General features: G+C 30.1%; 3 protein-coding genes across 3 annotated transcripts; all 3 read left to right on the top strand.

Moving 5' to 3' along the window:
* Positions 1 to 1166: 1166 nt before the first annotated feature.
* LOC114399190 (MLO-like protein 3) lies at positions 1167 to 10095 on the top strand. The gene is made up of 15 exons (XM_028361321.1): positions 1167 to 1307; positions 1415 to 1472; positions 1587 to 1744; positions 1900 to 2019; positions 3513 to 3573; positions 5212 to 5300; positions 5516 to 5590; positions 5716 to 5807; positions 5939 to 5988; positions 6081 to 6121; positions 6219 to 6392; positions 6498 to 6533; positions 6653 to 6720; positions 6824 to 6884; positions 7267 to 10095. The coding sequence occupies exons 1-15, from the start codon at positions 1182 to 1184 to the stop codon at positions 7546 to 7548; spliced, it is 1491 nt and encodes a 496-aa protein (XP_028217122.1). The 5' UTR covers positions 1167 to 1181; the 3' UTR covers positions 7549 to 10095.
* Positions 8821 to 10138, top strand: LOC114399191. The gene is made up of 2 exons (XM_028361322.1): positions 8821 to 9236; positions 9361 to 10138. The coding sequence occupies exons 1-2, from the start codon at positions 8970 to 8972 to the stop codon at positions 9871 to 9873; spliced, it is 780 nt and encodes a 259-aa protein (XP_028217123.1). The 5' UTR covers positions 8821 to 8969; the 3' UTR covers positions 9874 to 10138.
* A 4728-nt stretch (positions 10139 to 14866) lies between these two features.
* On the top strand, positions 14867 to 16536 carry LOC114398029 (DNA-binding protein S1FA-like). Its single transcript, XM_028360141.1, has 2 exons — positions 14867 to 15039; positions 16079 to 16536. Exons 1-2 carry the CDS (start codon positions 14986 to 14988, stop codon positions 16292 to 16294), a joined length of 270 nt encoding a protein of 89 aa, XP_028215942.1. The 5' UTR covers positions 14867 to 14985; the 3' UTR covers positions 16295 to 16536.
* Positions 16537 to 16762: the final 226 nt, after the last annotated feature.

The following is a 16762-nucleotide window of genomic DNA, read 5'->3' as shown; positions in this document are numbered from 1 at the left end:
ATTTGAGTGTCTGGGTGGTGGTTTGAATCCCGCCTTCACCACTTTGTGAATGTCTTCTTTATTTTTGCTCATTACTTCAACATGCTCAATCGACCATGTCAGCATGTGCCAACCAAACACAAGTGATGTCTTCATGGTAAAATCTGATAAATATTTAACAAGTCATTACCAAAAGAATTTGATTATGAATCTAAAACACTATCTTCATTTAAAATCTAATAAATATTCAACAAGTCATTACAAAAAAGATTTAATTATAAATCTAAAATATTATCTTTTTAAATTTTATTTGTCACATCAACAAATCCAACCAATGATTCAGTATAATATCATTATATAATTTTATAGCGAAATACATATAAGTAATCATATCAACATAACCTTAAATTAATTAAGGTCATATGTGAGTAACTTATAGTAAAATTTATTAAATATAAATTATTGATGAAATAATTTGATGTAATTAGGAGGATAGTTGGGAGATTCAATTTTCCTAATTGAAACTAGGAAACCAAAATTGTACTATTGCTATAGCTGGAGAGCGAAAGTGCAATTAAATTTAGTTGTTTTATAAGGAAAAATCTTCTTTCAATAAAAGAGGGATTTTTGAGATTTTTTTTTGAGATTTGTATGGATGAAAAAATAAGGAAAATGAAAACAAATGTCTACTATATAAATATAAGTGCAGTATCAACAATATGGTATTTAAATAATAGAACTAGTTTTAAAATACTGGTTTTGCCTTTGGGTTGCTCTTGGTAATTATTATAGCTTTCGCGTCGAATTGGACTTGAAAGATTTATTCTTGACAATTTGTGTCTTTTACAAGCAGAAAGTTCCTTTCAATTAGTTTCCTCAGTTGGCAGGAGTCTGGAACTGAACCGTGTTAAGGTGTTTCCATGGGCGAATTCTCATGAATGACAAAACTGACAGGAATTGAAGAAAAAAAAAGAGGCAAAAAGTCACGTATACACATCACTTAATGATTTTAGATAGACAATATTATTCATGAAAAGACTTGAGTGGCGCATATTAAGTAGCATGTGGGTAGATGGAAAATTTGTCCAGCTTTGAAAACAAAGGAGAGTGATATATATGAGAGAGACAGAATCATGGTACCTTGAATAATTTTATATATAGTTTCAACTGTACGAAACAAAAAAAACTAGAACTAGGTGGACATGGCAGCAGGGTACGCATCCGGTTATTCTCTACAACACACTCCAACATGGGCAATTGCCCTTGTTTCTTTCATTCTTATTTCCATCTCAATCATCTTGGAGCATCTCATTCATCTTATAATCCAAGTCAGAACCTTATATATAATGTTCCTTATACTAATTACCTTTGCTTTGTTACTTATATGTATACATAATCTGATTATATAGTTATGTCTATCTATGTATGGATGTAGTGGTTGAGGAAAAATCGGAGGAGCGATTTGGTTGAAGCAATAGAGAGGCTTAAATCAGGTTAATATAGGGGGGTTATTTAATAATGATTTATCATTTATTTGTCTTAATAGGTATAACTATATAATGTTTTGATATTTGGATAAGGTTTCCCTTTGTCGTTGTTTGCTGCAGAGTTGATGATCTTAGGATTCATGTCGCTTTTGTTGACAGTAACTCAAGACGCTATAATAGAAATCTGCATACCAGTGAGGGCTGCAGATACGATGCTTCCATGTCGTAAACTAACTTCCAATGATACTGCAATTTTGGATTCTTGCAGTGCCAAAAATGTATGTATATATATATATAATTACATCTCTACGTGATCAATTAATTAATCATTTAAATCCTAAAGTAAGAAATGCATATAGAGGTAATATATACTGTGAGTCGAACCGAGTTTTTAATTTGTCTCTTGATCAAAGTGAACTTGATTTGCATGCAGGCTAGTAAAGTTGCTTTAGTATCAAAGCATGGAATCCATCAACTTCATATGTTCATTTTTGTTCTAGCTCTCATGCAAATTGTGTACAGTTTTCTCACCGTGTCTCTGGCAAGGGCAAAGGTAAGAATCACGGACACGTAGTGCCTGAGTTCTGAGTTCTTAGTTTCTTGTGTGCTTTCTGGAGGTTTTTACTTCTTAAGTCTTAACATATAGTAACTAATATTTGCCGAGATTAGGGGTGACTGGAATGGGTTAGAATGAGTTTATTTTTGTCTCAATCTAACTAAGAATTTTGTTAAAGTCATTAATTTGAATTATTTGAACTCGTATTCAATTCGATTAACACTCGAAATATTTAGAATAAAACTAGGTTAATATGTTGTAAATATCATCTACATATATTAACATTTGTCTAGTTAAATCATATATGTGTGTGTGTGAAACATGGTGGATGCTTCAGCAAAAGGAGTTTCGGTGAGAAGCAAGCCCTGCAATCACAAAGTCAGAGTGTGTAAAAGATGCATACTTGGAGATATCTGTAGGCATAAAATGTCTTACGTAATAGTATTTGGCAGGTGAAATAATTAGATAATTGTTCTAAGTCATGGGTACATATGAAAACTCAAAAAAAATCAAACACTTGTCTCCAAGTTGATATTATTTTAATTAAACAACATCGATTTAAGTTAAATATATCCTCCAGATTAATATACGTAATTAATTAAGATATTTTATAATATATATTTCAAGTTAAATTCATATCTTTAACAATAATAAACGGGATATATATATCCCTACTTCATCTTCACTTCTTTTAAGACTTCTTAATCCTTTAACTGCTGTTGAAAATTGGTCCACTATTTTATTTCAACCTCAAACATTAGTTAAATTGATATAAAAAGAATTTAAAAAAAAAAAAAAAACTACACCAATTACCTGTACACTATGCAGCAAATCCAATTCCAAAAAATAAAATGTAATGAATAGGCACGCACGATATCAATAATGTATGTTTTCCGCTTGTCAAGTTAAATTTAATAACATGGTATATAAAATATTATTTATTAAGGAAAAAAATTGTATTGTTAATATATAATTATTTTAAAAAAATATACTTTTTTAAAAGAATGTTAAATTTTGGACTGTGTTCGGACTTGGGATGACTAAAAACTAACCCAAAATTATTCTAAAAAATGCATTGAATCTAATTTTTAAACTCGAACTCGTCAAAACTACCTGAGTTGAGTCGTGAGCATCTCTAAACTACACTTTCTGGTCATTTATATAAATATAATAAATAGTTTTTGCATGTATATTTAAATTAAATGTTGTGTTGGACATTTATTAATAAGATATAAATTATGTATGTTGTTTTCACTCAACGATAATGTAATTTAGAGATTGATTATTGTTTATCCGTTCTTTTAAATAAAACTTAATGCGTGTTAGTTATAAAATTATTTGTGTTCTTACTTAAACTTAAGCTTATGGGATAGTTTGTTGATAAAAATATTCACATAAAATCAAACTGTAATTCATAAATATCCATATTTTTTGTATCTGCCAATTAATTCATCTATGACTTTCCAATATCATTTGAATCGCTCGTGCAGATGAGGCACTGGAAAGCATGGGATGAAGAGACCCAAACAGTTGAATATGAAATTGCCAACGGTAAAGTTGCTTTTGAATAAATAACCTAATTAAATATTTATTTCATAAGATCATATTACATGAGAGTTTATGACTTATTTTGATAAGCTTTATTATGAAAATCATTAATATAAGTTTTAAAATAATTATATTCATAGACTTAAACCAAGTACTTGTTTTACTAAAGAGATTTACCTCAATTAATTGATGAAATAAGTTTTTATAAATTTTTTAATATTTGTCTCCTTCTTACAAATAAGAAGAACTAAATACTTATTTTTGTGTGCATATATGAACTTAAAAAATCCATAGAAGCTAACGCCCCCAACTTTTAGTATTCTATATTTGGTATCAGCAGCCTTGATCTAGCTCCTTAGTTAATTTTTTTTATGATCATACTAGTTCTGAATTTCGAAAGATACTTAACATTTTACTTTGGGGGTGCTATGCCTGATCATGAGCCAATCAAATTAATTAGTTTTTCAACGTGATTTTGAATAACCCAACCTAAAATAAAACACGCACTTGCCAGTATTGATTGGAAAGATAAAGAATTATTGATTTTTATAAAAACAGAAAAAAAAAACATTTTTTTGCTTGAGCGGTGCATTCTTTGGAAACGGTTTAATTCTCATGAACATCAAAATACTATATTATTGCCTGAAAAAATTATTATTGACATACAAATTATTATTAATTTTTTAGCTATTTAATTTTTAGTATAAAGTTATAATATTAAAGATTCTGTCAAAAGATGAGTATATACATATTCACTTAAAATTGTAGTAATGCGGTAATAACTTAATCAAAATTTAATTAAAATGATATATTAAAATTATATATCTAATATATAAATATAAAAATATATTTATTTATTAATTAAGAAATTTATAATTAATCAAATATATAAAGGGGTCCCCATTTTAATAATTATGAATGAAAGGCTCTAACTTCGCTCACTTTGTCTTTACTACGTACAATTCCATATTTTGATTTTCATTGCTTACAAACAACAAATGTATGCTGTTGAATGTATTCTTTTTTCTTTTTCTTTTATGTTGTGTTTTTTGGTTAAATTCTTTTATAATTTTGTCTCCAAGTGTAATAAAAACAAAAACAAAAAAAACTCCAAATGCCGTAATAGATGCGCTAAAACTACTTCTGAAATTGTCCACCTATGGACCAAAGATTTGAATGGCTCTGACTCATTAAGACGCTCTTTTTCCAGAATTCCCACAACTTGACGTTGAATTAGTGATGATAGCGATGCTGATTGCTCTGCATCTGGATAATCATCCCAACAGAATAATTGAATATTAACTAGTCATAAAAATTCTTATCAACGCTTATTTTTAATACCTTTTTTCTCATTGATTTCACTAATAAAGAATAAACTTTGTTTTAAAAAGTTGACTTGAGATTTCACCCATTAATCAAAGAATTATTAAGTTCTGCTAGCATTCTTAAAATCAACTTTCAGTTACGTCTACCATATTGTAATTTGTTTCTATTATTTTGTTCATATTGTGAATGTATGTCCATGATTCCATTTCCTTTCGGATGATGCCAACTATTTCATTTGCATAATAGAATAGACAATGTGCTATGACGCTTTTTGTTGGCAAATTGACCCTTTTAACGTTCATGGTTGACAATCAGACCCTAATAGATTCAGATATACAAGGCAAACAACATTTGGAAGACGGCACATATCTACTCGTACGCCATCACCATTATATGTTTGGATTGTAAGCCTTTTTCCTAACTTCTGATTTGATACATTTGCAACATTTCTATATTTCTCCTATTAATTATATCAGCGATACTTAAAATGTAATTAACGAGGAAATGACTAACTTGATTGATTTGGTTTAAAATGAATAATTGATAAAATCAGGGATACGGAGTAGAGTTTTTTTTTTTTATGGCTAACGTATTTCATGAATTTGTGAAATTTGGACAGAAATGTTTTTTCAGACAGTTCTACCATTCAGTAGAAAAAGTTGATTATCTCACCTTGAGGCATGGTTTCATATCAGTTGAGTACACATAACACACATCATCCTATTTCATTAGCCAACAAATCTCAAACTCTATGATTATTATTGTTATTATTATTATCATAGTTAAACCTTTCATTAAGATGTTCCATGCACCACTCAGGCTCACTTTTCAGCTAGGAACAACGACTTCGATTTCCAAAATTACATTGAACAGTCACTTGAGGAAGATTTCAGAATCATAGTGAGCATTAGGTTGTCACTTGCCTACTCAATTATGTGTTTTATCAATTAAGATACTTCAGTCAATTCGCCCAATCATAGTGATCAATGATCTTAGTTGTGTTGTGTTCATCTAATCGCATGTTATGTGTGTTCTGTGGCAGCCCTGTGATGTGGTTCACTGTTGTTATTTTTTTGCTGGTGGACGTACATGGTTAGAATGTTTCCCTCTTTCATTTCTATTCTTTAAAAATTTTTATCTATGTCTAAGTCACTAGTTATTTTTCTCTGTGTGAACTACATTAGGCTGGCATGTGTATCTCTGGTTATCCTATGTTCCCCTCTTGGTGAGTAATAAGCACGTTGCAGTTTCTTTTGTTTGTCTAAATAAAAATGAATATCTGCATGGCTTCTAATTCAGCTTTCCCTGCATTTTATTTACAGCTGGTTCTGGTTGTGGGAGCTAAACTTGAAGTCATTGTCGACCAAATGGCTCTTAAAATGAAAGATGTCAATAATGTGACCAAGGGGACCCCACTTGTTTGTCCAAGTGACAAATTCTTCTGGTTTGGCCATCCAGGATTTGTGTTAACACTCCTACATTACACTTTATTCGTGGTAAACCTTCTTCTATGTATGTTCATGAATATTTGACACGAAGCATGTTTGTGATATCCATGATGACATAATTAATCACTTATTAAACTAATTTGATCCTGACAGAATGCATTCGAGCTTGCCTTCTTTATATGGGTATCAGTAAGTTGCCTTTCTACTTGCTTCTTTAAAAAAGAAAAATAACATCAGAAATATTGATCCAATCTATTATTACCTTAACACCGTTCTCTTTATTTCTATATTGTTTTCTTAATTGCCAGACACAGTTTGGAATAAATTCTTGCTACCACGAACACAGAACATTTACAATCATAAGGGTGGTGATAGCGTAATGACAGCCTACAATTTATTATAATTTTTTTTGGCATGTTGATTTTCCTGGGGTGAATTTTCTTAATCCTCGGTGACATTCTGATTTACTATTTCATCAGGGTAGCCGTTCAAGTCCTATGCAGCTATGTTACTCTCCCCCTCTATGCACTAGTGGCACAGGTAAACTCTATTTAGACATTGATGTATTAGTGTGTGACTGTGTTCGGGTGAGTATTTATAAAATTGATCTTGGATGAAATTAATTTTATAAAATAAATTATGATTAAAATTGATTTATATACCTTTATCCTAAAAGCAAGTTTATGGTAAAACTTAGTGTAGATTTTTCAATTTAATGCAAAAGTCACTTTTTATTACTTCTACACATACCACGATTTGGAGACAACTAATTTTACCTAACAATAACTATACATTTGTATCCTTACTGAAATCATGTTCGATAGAAAGCAAAATCAATTTTGATACTTTGCATTGAGAAATCAAACAGACACTTAGCACTTTCTATCTCATGTGGGAGTGTCTTTACATTGGATTGTTACAGATGGGTTCAGAAGTGAAGAGCAAAGCATTGGCTAAAATGCTGAAGCAGTGGCATCTTGAGGTTAGGGAGAGAAGGAGGAACCGAGAACAACTCAAGTCTTTTAGTTTTAGGCACACAAATATGTCCTCAGAATGGAGCCAAGAAAATAAGAGTGCCCCTGATTTTTCTTCCACACTTTGTGAAAGCATTCGTTCCTCTGATGAAGGAGAAATTGTAGAAGAATTGGAGCATATGGAGAAAACAAAGGCGAGCTCATCAAGTGATCCACCATGTGTTGTTTAATTAGTATTGCCAAATCTGAGGGGTACATAATGAATTAGAACTTTAAATAGTATTGATTCTATTGGACGTCATATTCATTTTGGGTACATATTAATAACTTCCGATTTTAGTAGTGTAAATTGCGTTAATGTTTGAATCTCTTGCATCCATGCATTAGTTTGTACTTCTAATATAATATAGTAAAATCTGATGTGAATACAACAATATTATTTCTTTGTAGTACTATAATTAGGTTTTTTTTTTCTACTCAATTGAATTTTAAGATATTTTTATAAATTTTGATTTTTTTAGACTAATTGTGAGATTATTTTTTTATGAAACTTAATCACACTTAAATTTATTACATTTCTTTAAAGATATACAAAAATTGAACTTAAATCCTTCTTTATAAACTCAAATGTATATTATCAACTATGTGACACTTACAAGATAGAAAACTTGGTATATTATTTCAGTTCAAAACCATAACTCTAATTAAAAATTAAGGAATAACCACACCTTATTCCCTTAAACGTTTTTCTTTTGTTTATTTATTTATTTTGTTGAAGGGGATTTTAAAAGCATATAAACAAGAAAATCCTCTTGTAAAGTTCATTTACTTGTCGTATTTGGTGAGGACAGGGAGTCATCATATGCAAGGATGAATTTTCTTAATAGCTTCCAAAGATCAATAAGCAGTCACCTGAGCACATCCAGAATGAGAAGACTGCAAGTGGTAATAAAAACAATTTTCTTTCTTGTCACTATTACTTGACTAAGGTCTTAACCCCATAAGTGGTGTCTCTGGGGTGAAGCCAATCATGCAAAATTAGTAGTACTTTTTCCATGTCGGTATACCCCATCCTGATTCTATTGAACTTAACCAGCTTGCAAATCGGATTTTGTTGGTGTGACAACTGTAATGTTAAGATGCCCGAATCCATATTTGGATCAATTACCTTCATGTATTTGCTCTTTTTTTTACAAATTTTAAGAAACTTTTGGATTTACTGACAAGAAACAATTTATTTGGGGTCCTTTGGCTTTGAGTTGGTCTCTTATTGCTTGCTAGTGATGATGAATCATGAACCCACTCAACTTGGTTAGATCTAACTTGTTCTAGCATATGATTTGACATGCATGTATAGAGCATCGTATTCTCCTTTTGAAGCATGGACAGAAGAGTCATTTTATGAGCATTGAAGATGTGGAGTTTAGAATCCATGTCCCATGTCCATGGTGTGACCACATATCCTTAGTTGTCTAAGGTTGTCCCGCACACTTCTCCACGTTCATTTGCCTTCACTCGCTTCTCTAGCTACTTCTCTTTCTTTTCACCACCACCACACCTGCCGACAGGCCACTACTACTCCCTTCTGCCACCAAGTGTTACGAAAATCTCTCTCTCTCTCTCTCACACACACACACAAAGTACGCAAGCAATGGCAAACAAAAACTTTCTATGCATTATAGAAGAAATGGATAGGCTTTGGTTTCACCAAGCTATTCTTTTCTCAGAACCAACAGCATCAGTTATTTCATTACCATCTCCACCAGATGAAAAAAAACCTGTTCCTACATCAGAATCCGTGTCTTGCTCATCATCCATTCTTTCTTCACCACCTCCACCAGATGAAGAAACTTCAACGGATGAATCACCCTCTTCAGAGCAACAACTCTCATCAGAATCAATGTCAGTGCCTCTTCAGGTATAATTCAAAAGCAGTTATTTTTATTCCTCCCATCAACATTCTATCTATTCTATTATGTGTTAAATTTTATGTCATGGCCATTCTTTCTTCTTTTTTGTTTGTTATTTTTACTGCCACAAAGGATGGTTCAATCAACAATGAAGAGGAAAGGAAGGACGGGTTGACTAGAATGAACCTTTTGGATAACAGAACTCGTTCACATTCATCCTCACCATCAACTCAAAACCGTCACAGAAAATTGAGGAAACCAGCTACTACTTGTGCAAGGAAACTACAGAAGTCCATAAGTTGCAGAACACTTGGGGAGCTAGAACTTGACGAAGTGAAGGGTTTTATGGATCTTGGTTTCACGTTCAAGAAAGAATGTCTTAGTCCAAGAATGATGAGCGTTATACCAGGCTTGCAAAGACTTGGTGTGATGGACGCCACAGAAACGGTTGAAGGAAATCATATCGAAGCAGAGGAACAAAAGAGAGGCATCATGAGACCATATTTATCGGAGGCATGGCCTATAAAGAGACCCGATTCACCGCTACTGAATTTGAAAATTCCCAAACGTTGTTCATCTGCCAACATGAAGAAACATCTTCGGTTCTGGGCTAAAACAGTGGCCTCAGAAATCCACCAAGAATGAGTTATGGTCAATACTAAAAAATAGTCACAATTCACAAACTTAAGCAAAAAGCTATAGTAATAGTAATAGTTCATAATGTTTTTTTGATTCCATAAAGTTTTGGTGAATTGGATTCTGAGGGTTCACCAGAGTCATGGCAGTCCCCAGTCCCCAAGGCTTAATGAACACTTCCAGATGTACTTATAGATTATCTACCAATAAAGTTTTCACATCCTTTTCATATATGAATTCGTTTCTTATCAACCAGACCAAACTTTGTTGACAATAGTTCATAAAATGTGACCAGCCCGCCACGAGATATAGTATATGTCATGGCTTAATGACTGTATGTTAATAAAAGCAAGCATAATGAGAGAGGTAGCAAGGTGGTGCAATGCAAATGTGATTTCTGAATTCTGCCGTTTCCTTTTTGTCTCGTAGGCAATAAAAGGGAAGAGTTAGGAAGGTTCTTATTAGAACCAAATGTGGAGTTAATGAGTTTTGTTGTCGTGAGGAATACAAAGTTAGGTAGATAAGGCAGCAAGAAGATGAATACACAACTTAAAGGAGGGGACCCTACTGTGATGTCTGTTGCCTCACAAGTGGGGTTTCAGCAATGCACAAGCAATCGACAGCCCTATCAGACTGTTCCATTGTTTTTTGTTCGCACATATGACCGGGGAAATCGTTATTCGTGTCATGTCTGGCTTCTTTGTTCTTATAACATGAATGGAACAATGCCTATCCTGTCCTATCTATATTAGCTTGTCCACACACTGCGTTTGGAAAGAAGAGTAGAAACAAATTATGAATAAGAAAATTAACACTTGATATTTCTTACACATCAATAATAATAAAGAATAAATTACATCAAATTTGTCGAGGTTTGATGAAATTATAAAAATTCTTTTTATTTTTTACATTTATTCTAGTTTTTATATATTTTTCAAAAATTAAGACGAGTAAGCGTTGAAGTAAACAAAAGCAAAAAAAGTTTGTGCAATTTCATAAAGGAAAATGCTGAAAGTTACGAAGTTGTCTTTGTCAAAAGCATAAGAATGTGTATTCTGTTAAATTCCATTTTTTATTTTTCATTTTTCAATTAATATTTGTTTTTTTAAAAAGGATCAGTCGTTCAATTTAGGTTTTTTGTTATTCGTGCAGAGGCTCTTCGTACAAAATTGTAACACTCTCTCACAAAATATAAGAAATAATTATAATTTACTCAATGATAAATCATCAACCACTCGGTATGTAAAACTAGACGTACTCTCATGGGTTATTCTAGTCTAAATAATTATCACGAATTTTTTAGTCACCCAAATGGATAAAATTTGGATAGAGTATTATAGTTCCTATTTTCACGATTTAAAAAAATACACACAAAAACACAATACTTGTGTTGATAATAACTTTAATCAATATGTTTGTATCTTTATTATATAATACACTCATACAGTCATACTTGCATTGAAAAACCATTCTTAACATTAATAATTATATAATAACATTAAAAACACAATCATTTAGTATAATGATTATTAAATAATGAATTTGATGTGAGATGATTCACATCTTGTCTTTAACTGGATCACAGTATTAAAAAATTATTCTTTAACTTTTGGTCAAGAATTAGATTTAAAAAAAAATAGCAATTATTAAATATAACATTGTAATTCTTAAAGTCGATTAAGAAAAATAGATCACCCAAAATATAACTTGTTAACTAATTTCTTTTTAAAAAAATAAATGATTGTATATTATCAAACATGTATGGAGTTTATTAACTTATAACCTCTTATTTGCCATCCCTATCCCCAAGGTGCTTCTCACGGAAAGAGGGATGAGAATTAAGAAATTTATTTAAGGTCGTTTAAAATAAGAAAAAGTGCACCTATAGTCAAACCTAAATTTAAGGTATCTCATCTGCACCTTTAAATTTGTGACACTTGTTTCTCAGAAGCACTAACATTAGAACAAAATTGTCAAGCTGTGAACATTATCCACCGTTAACTAAGCTTTTGCATATTCATAATGCATCTTTTAACAGAGGGTACTCCATTTTAAGAATTAATGACTTGAACTTGATCAACATTAGTAAATGATTCTAAATTAGGCCAAGACGAAGAGTTCCCATATGCTGGGCCATAGTTACAGACTCACAGCACAGTCCATGACCTTTTTTGAATTCAGCGAATGGTAATGGTCTTGATTGAGTGACTCTACACCAACATCTCAGCCTAAAAACCGGAAGAGATAACGAAGCAACTGGTCACCCCAGCTATATTATCACCATCACCATTTTACCCAGCTATATTATAAGTACTGCAACACTGTCGTTTTCTGGGCTAGAAATATCTTCCATGATCGCATACCCAAAATAGATATCAATATCATTTTTTGTCTGTTCCAAGGTGAGGAATATTTAAAAATCAAATCAAGTTAATTTCTCCCAAAAAAATTGATCAACACCCAAAAACTTATTCAACAAGAAAAAAAAAAATAAAAAATATAAATATAATAAGATTTATGATGTGACATGAAAAGAGATAAAAATAAATAAAAATATTAATGAAATATTTAAAATAAATGATGACATATATATCATTAATCTAATTTCTCAGTTTTTAAAAATTTATAATTTTAGTTTAATTATCAATTTATTTATATATTTTAATCAATAAATCAATTTTTTTGATGAAATCGTAAATGAATAGGTTACAATTAGAATTTTAATTAAACGTAGAAAATAAATAAATAAAATGTATGAAAAATTAAATATTAAACTAAAATTATTATTTTCTTAAAATTAGGAGATTAAATATTTCTATTTTAAAATAGAAGAATCAAAATTGTGGATTATAGAAAATTGGAGCATCATATATTATATTTTAGACTTATTTATATGTTTGTAAAAATTGAAATTTGAAACACATTATATAATGAGTTTCAATTCCATGGCATGAAAATATAAGAGGGTGTGATAATATATAAAATACTCAATTTCAATTTCTAGAAACACGTCTTCACACATAAATTGGTCTATTCCAACTTTAAAATTTATTTATTATGAATCCTCGATTTTATTTGGATATTCGTCACGTGCAATTCGTGTTTAGATTTTTGTGTCTATGGTTGTATCAAAAAATAATGAGAGACTCATTTATCATCAAATGTCAATGAGTGAATCACATAATTTTATAATTTTTAATAAATTTTAATTAATAAAAAAAATTGTAGTCAGTAGTATTGTAAAAAAAGTGTGCCATTAACATTTTTCTTAAGCCAAAAACCACGCTATAAAATTGTATCCAAAAAATAATGTTAATTATACAAAATTACCATGCTATAAATTTGAACTGCCTCTGTTACTAACATTTTGGCGTTATCAAAAGGTAATATTTACTGTCAGTAACTATCTGGTAAATTGAGAGGAAAAAAATTAAAAAAATGGATTTAATTGCACTTATTTATTTCTAATTTTTATTTTTTAATAAATTTTACCTTTCAACAAATTAATTTAATGTATCTTATTTTTAAATTTTTAAAAAACATAAATTTTATCTTTGGGGGTTATGCTAATGTGTCAAGTTAATATAATTGCATTTTTTTCAACTTTTTTATTTTTAGCAAATTTTACTTTTAAATTTTTTCATTTTTTAAGCAAATTTTATCCTAAATTTTTTATTATTGACCAATTTTATCCTTAATTTTTATACTTATATTAACATGTTATGTCAGCGAAACAAAGGAAGGAAAATAAAGTTTGCATGTTTTTAGAAAAAAATTATAAGGAAATTGTGTGAAATTAATTTTTTTATCAAACTTCCAAAAAAAAAGAATAAAAATTAAGGTTAAACATAAAAATAATAATTATATCCTACTTTAGAAATATATTTTTTTTATAAAAATATAAGTATCCATATGCTTTTTACTCTTAACCCTTACTTTTATCCTTAAAGGTGTAATGCGCTAACAAATGAGTTCTAGAAAATTTAGTTCCCGAAAGTATAAGAAGTGCGACAAATATATTCGAATGTTAACTTTTGTCCGTATATTTTTTCATGATTGTTAATATAACTATCTCTAATTATCAACATAGGGGCATATTTTTTATATAATATTTTTTTATTTTTCGTTTTCTCACTCTGCTAATAAATGTGTCCCTTAAAGATAAAAATACAAAATTTAGTTTCCGAAAGTGTAAAAAGTGTGACAAATGTATCAAGACGTTAAAAATAAATTGTGACTAATTATTATAATTTGAAAAAATTTATAATGATTGCAAAAAAATTTTAGGAAAATTATATCTCACTAATAAATGTCTATTTCTGTTATATAATTTTTAAGCTATCAACACAGAAAAAAAAGAAACTTTACTATAAAACGATAAGAAAATCATTATTTCTCTGTAATCAAACACTATTTATTTAATTAATTTTTTTATAAATTTTTTATAATAAAATATGAATGTCTATTAGTATATACAATGACATCAAATTACAAATTTTAATAAAAGTTTGTTGATTTTTAAATTAATTTTTTTAAAATTATACACAATTATTTTTTATTGGCTGATCATTTAAAAAATCATAACCTTAAAAAAATTATTTCAAAGGAGGTGAGTGTTTTTTACAAATTAAAAATATTATTGCAATTGTAATTTTTTTCTAAAAATTATTCGTGAATCTAATTTAATTATAATAATTTACAATAAACATTTTTTTACTTGAATTTTTATTTATTGGAGTACAAAAAAGTTATTTACGAATTTATAAAATACTTTTTTTTGTTTTAGACTCAATTTAATTTATTAGTTTTTATTATTAATTTAAAGTTAATAAAGTAAATATAAAATTAATTATTTATTATATTTTTTCTTATTTAATTTTTTTTTACTTTCACTTCTTTAACCTTAATTATCTTTTAAGACGCATTTGTCATTTTGGGAAAAGTGATTATTTACCCAACTTGCACCAGTAATATTATTACTTTTTCAACTAAAAAAAAAGCACCGCATATTGATTTGGTTGGACTTGGTTAGATAAATCCGTTGCTGGTTTCTAGAACGCTCTTCTTCAAGGCGTGCCGCAAACTTTTGCATCCGAATCCCCGTTTGTTTTGGCAGAAGCCATGGCCGATGACTTCGACTTCGCAGATAAAGTTCCTCCTTCGTTCGATCGCGTGGTACACTTACAAATTCAAATGCAAGCATTTGATGTTACCATCGTTTTTTACTTAGATCTGATCTTAATCGATTCCTGCACGATGTTCCTCCTTCCACGTTTTTGACGAATTAATTGGGTCTTGAAGTTGTAGATCGAACCTTGCACGTGGTCTTGCCGTGTTTTATTCTCAGATCCTTGGAATCATTAGCAATTTTGCTTAGTTTTTCTATCTTCATGATGAAAATCCATCCGAGTTTTTCAATGTTACGATTCTAATGTTATGAATTCAGTGAAAATCAAATTAGGAATCCTCTTTTATTTTTTAATTTATTGTTCAGCTCTTCAGCTAGGATTTTGATCTGGTAAATGTTCATGTTCAGATTTAACGATTTAATTATGATTATTGAATTGTTTATTTTTATGAATTATGGCTATTATATTAGGCAATTTAATGGTTGGTTGCATTACTATTGTGAATTTGTGATGTGATGGAGCAATGATTCGTTGAGCCTTGTTGTGTAGGTTAAAATTTATTATTTTTATTCAATGCATATGTTGATGCCAATCCATGTTTTGGATTTTAGATGATCGTGATATTACTGAACAAATGGTTTGTGGTTAGGTTCAACTTCAAACAACACATGTGGTTTAAAGAAGTCGAAATGGTTTTAATGATTTACACACCCTCATAAGTTCATTTTAGATATTTTGTTTTGGTCTCAGATCTCAATCAAATGAGATTTGCACACCCACTGTTAAGCCCAATCATTTGATTGTTCTTTGAGCAATAATTGTATTAAGATCAGAAGAAGTTGCGCATTGTAGTCATTCATCAATTGTTCACATGAATGGATTGAAGACTCACCCTTGAAGAGAACTATAATTGATGTTATTGTGCAGGATGACCGACTCTGAATAACAGTTGTTATTGGTGATAAATTGCATTTGTTTTTTCATCTTAAAATAAGTGCATTTTTATTGTTTTTTCCGATTCCATTTTTGCCAAGTTCCCCTTGATATGGCCATTATTAAGTGCCTTTTTTTGTTGTTATACTCAGGGAAATGTGATCAAGGATTCTGGATCCAAAGCGTTCAATCCGGGTTTAATTGTCCTCCTGGTTGTTGGTGGGTTGCTTTTGACATTCCTCATTGGAAATTATGTGCTCTACACATATGCACAGAAGACCCTCCCTCCTAGAAAAAAGAAGCCCGTTTCAAAGAAGAAGATGAAAAAGGAGAGACTAAAGCAAGGTGTCTCTGCACCTGGAGAGTAGAGTTTGTACTCAGTTTTTGTTCTATGGTTTAAATTGTACTATTTAGATGAACTTTCTCGTTCTGTGGTGTTTTGCATTACGTTGATTTTCATCGTTCTATATACTGTGTATTACTGATAGAAAGCTTAGCCACATAAGTGCTTTTTTTTTTTTCGGTGAAGGCCACTAAGTGCTTTGGTAATGTAGGGGACTGGCTATTTAATGGTTAAATCATCATTTTGCTTCCCCACTGATTATGCTTACATGATGTTTGGATGACGAGCAATTGAGGAATGGAAAGGGAAACACATTTCCTTATTTGGAACTTGGAGGTTCAAAAATAGTAAAATGTTAGCAATATACTCTCTCGAGCTAACTGAAATTTATTAAAAATTATAATTTTTTTTGGACTCTAACTCATTTAATGAGTCTTTCATTATTTTGTAATTTAAAATTTTAACTAATAATAGGATGTTGGAAGTTGAATAT

This window comes from Glycine soja, chromosome 19 (assembly GCF_004193775.1).
Source record: "Glycine soja cultivar W05 chromosome 19, ASM419377v2, whole genome shotgun sequence".
In the NCBI taxonomy this organism is placed as follows: Eukaryota; Viridiplantae; Streptophyta; class Magnoliopsida; order Fabales; family Fabaceae; genus Glycine; species Glycine soja.
This window is presented reverse-complemented; position numbering and strand designations above follow the sequence as displayed.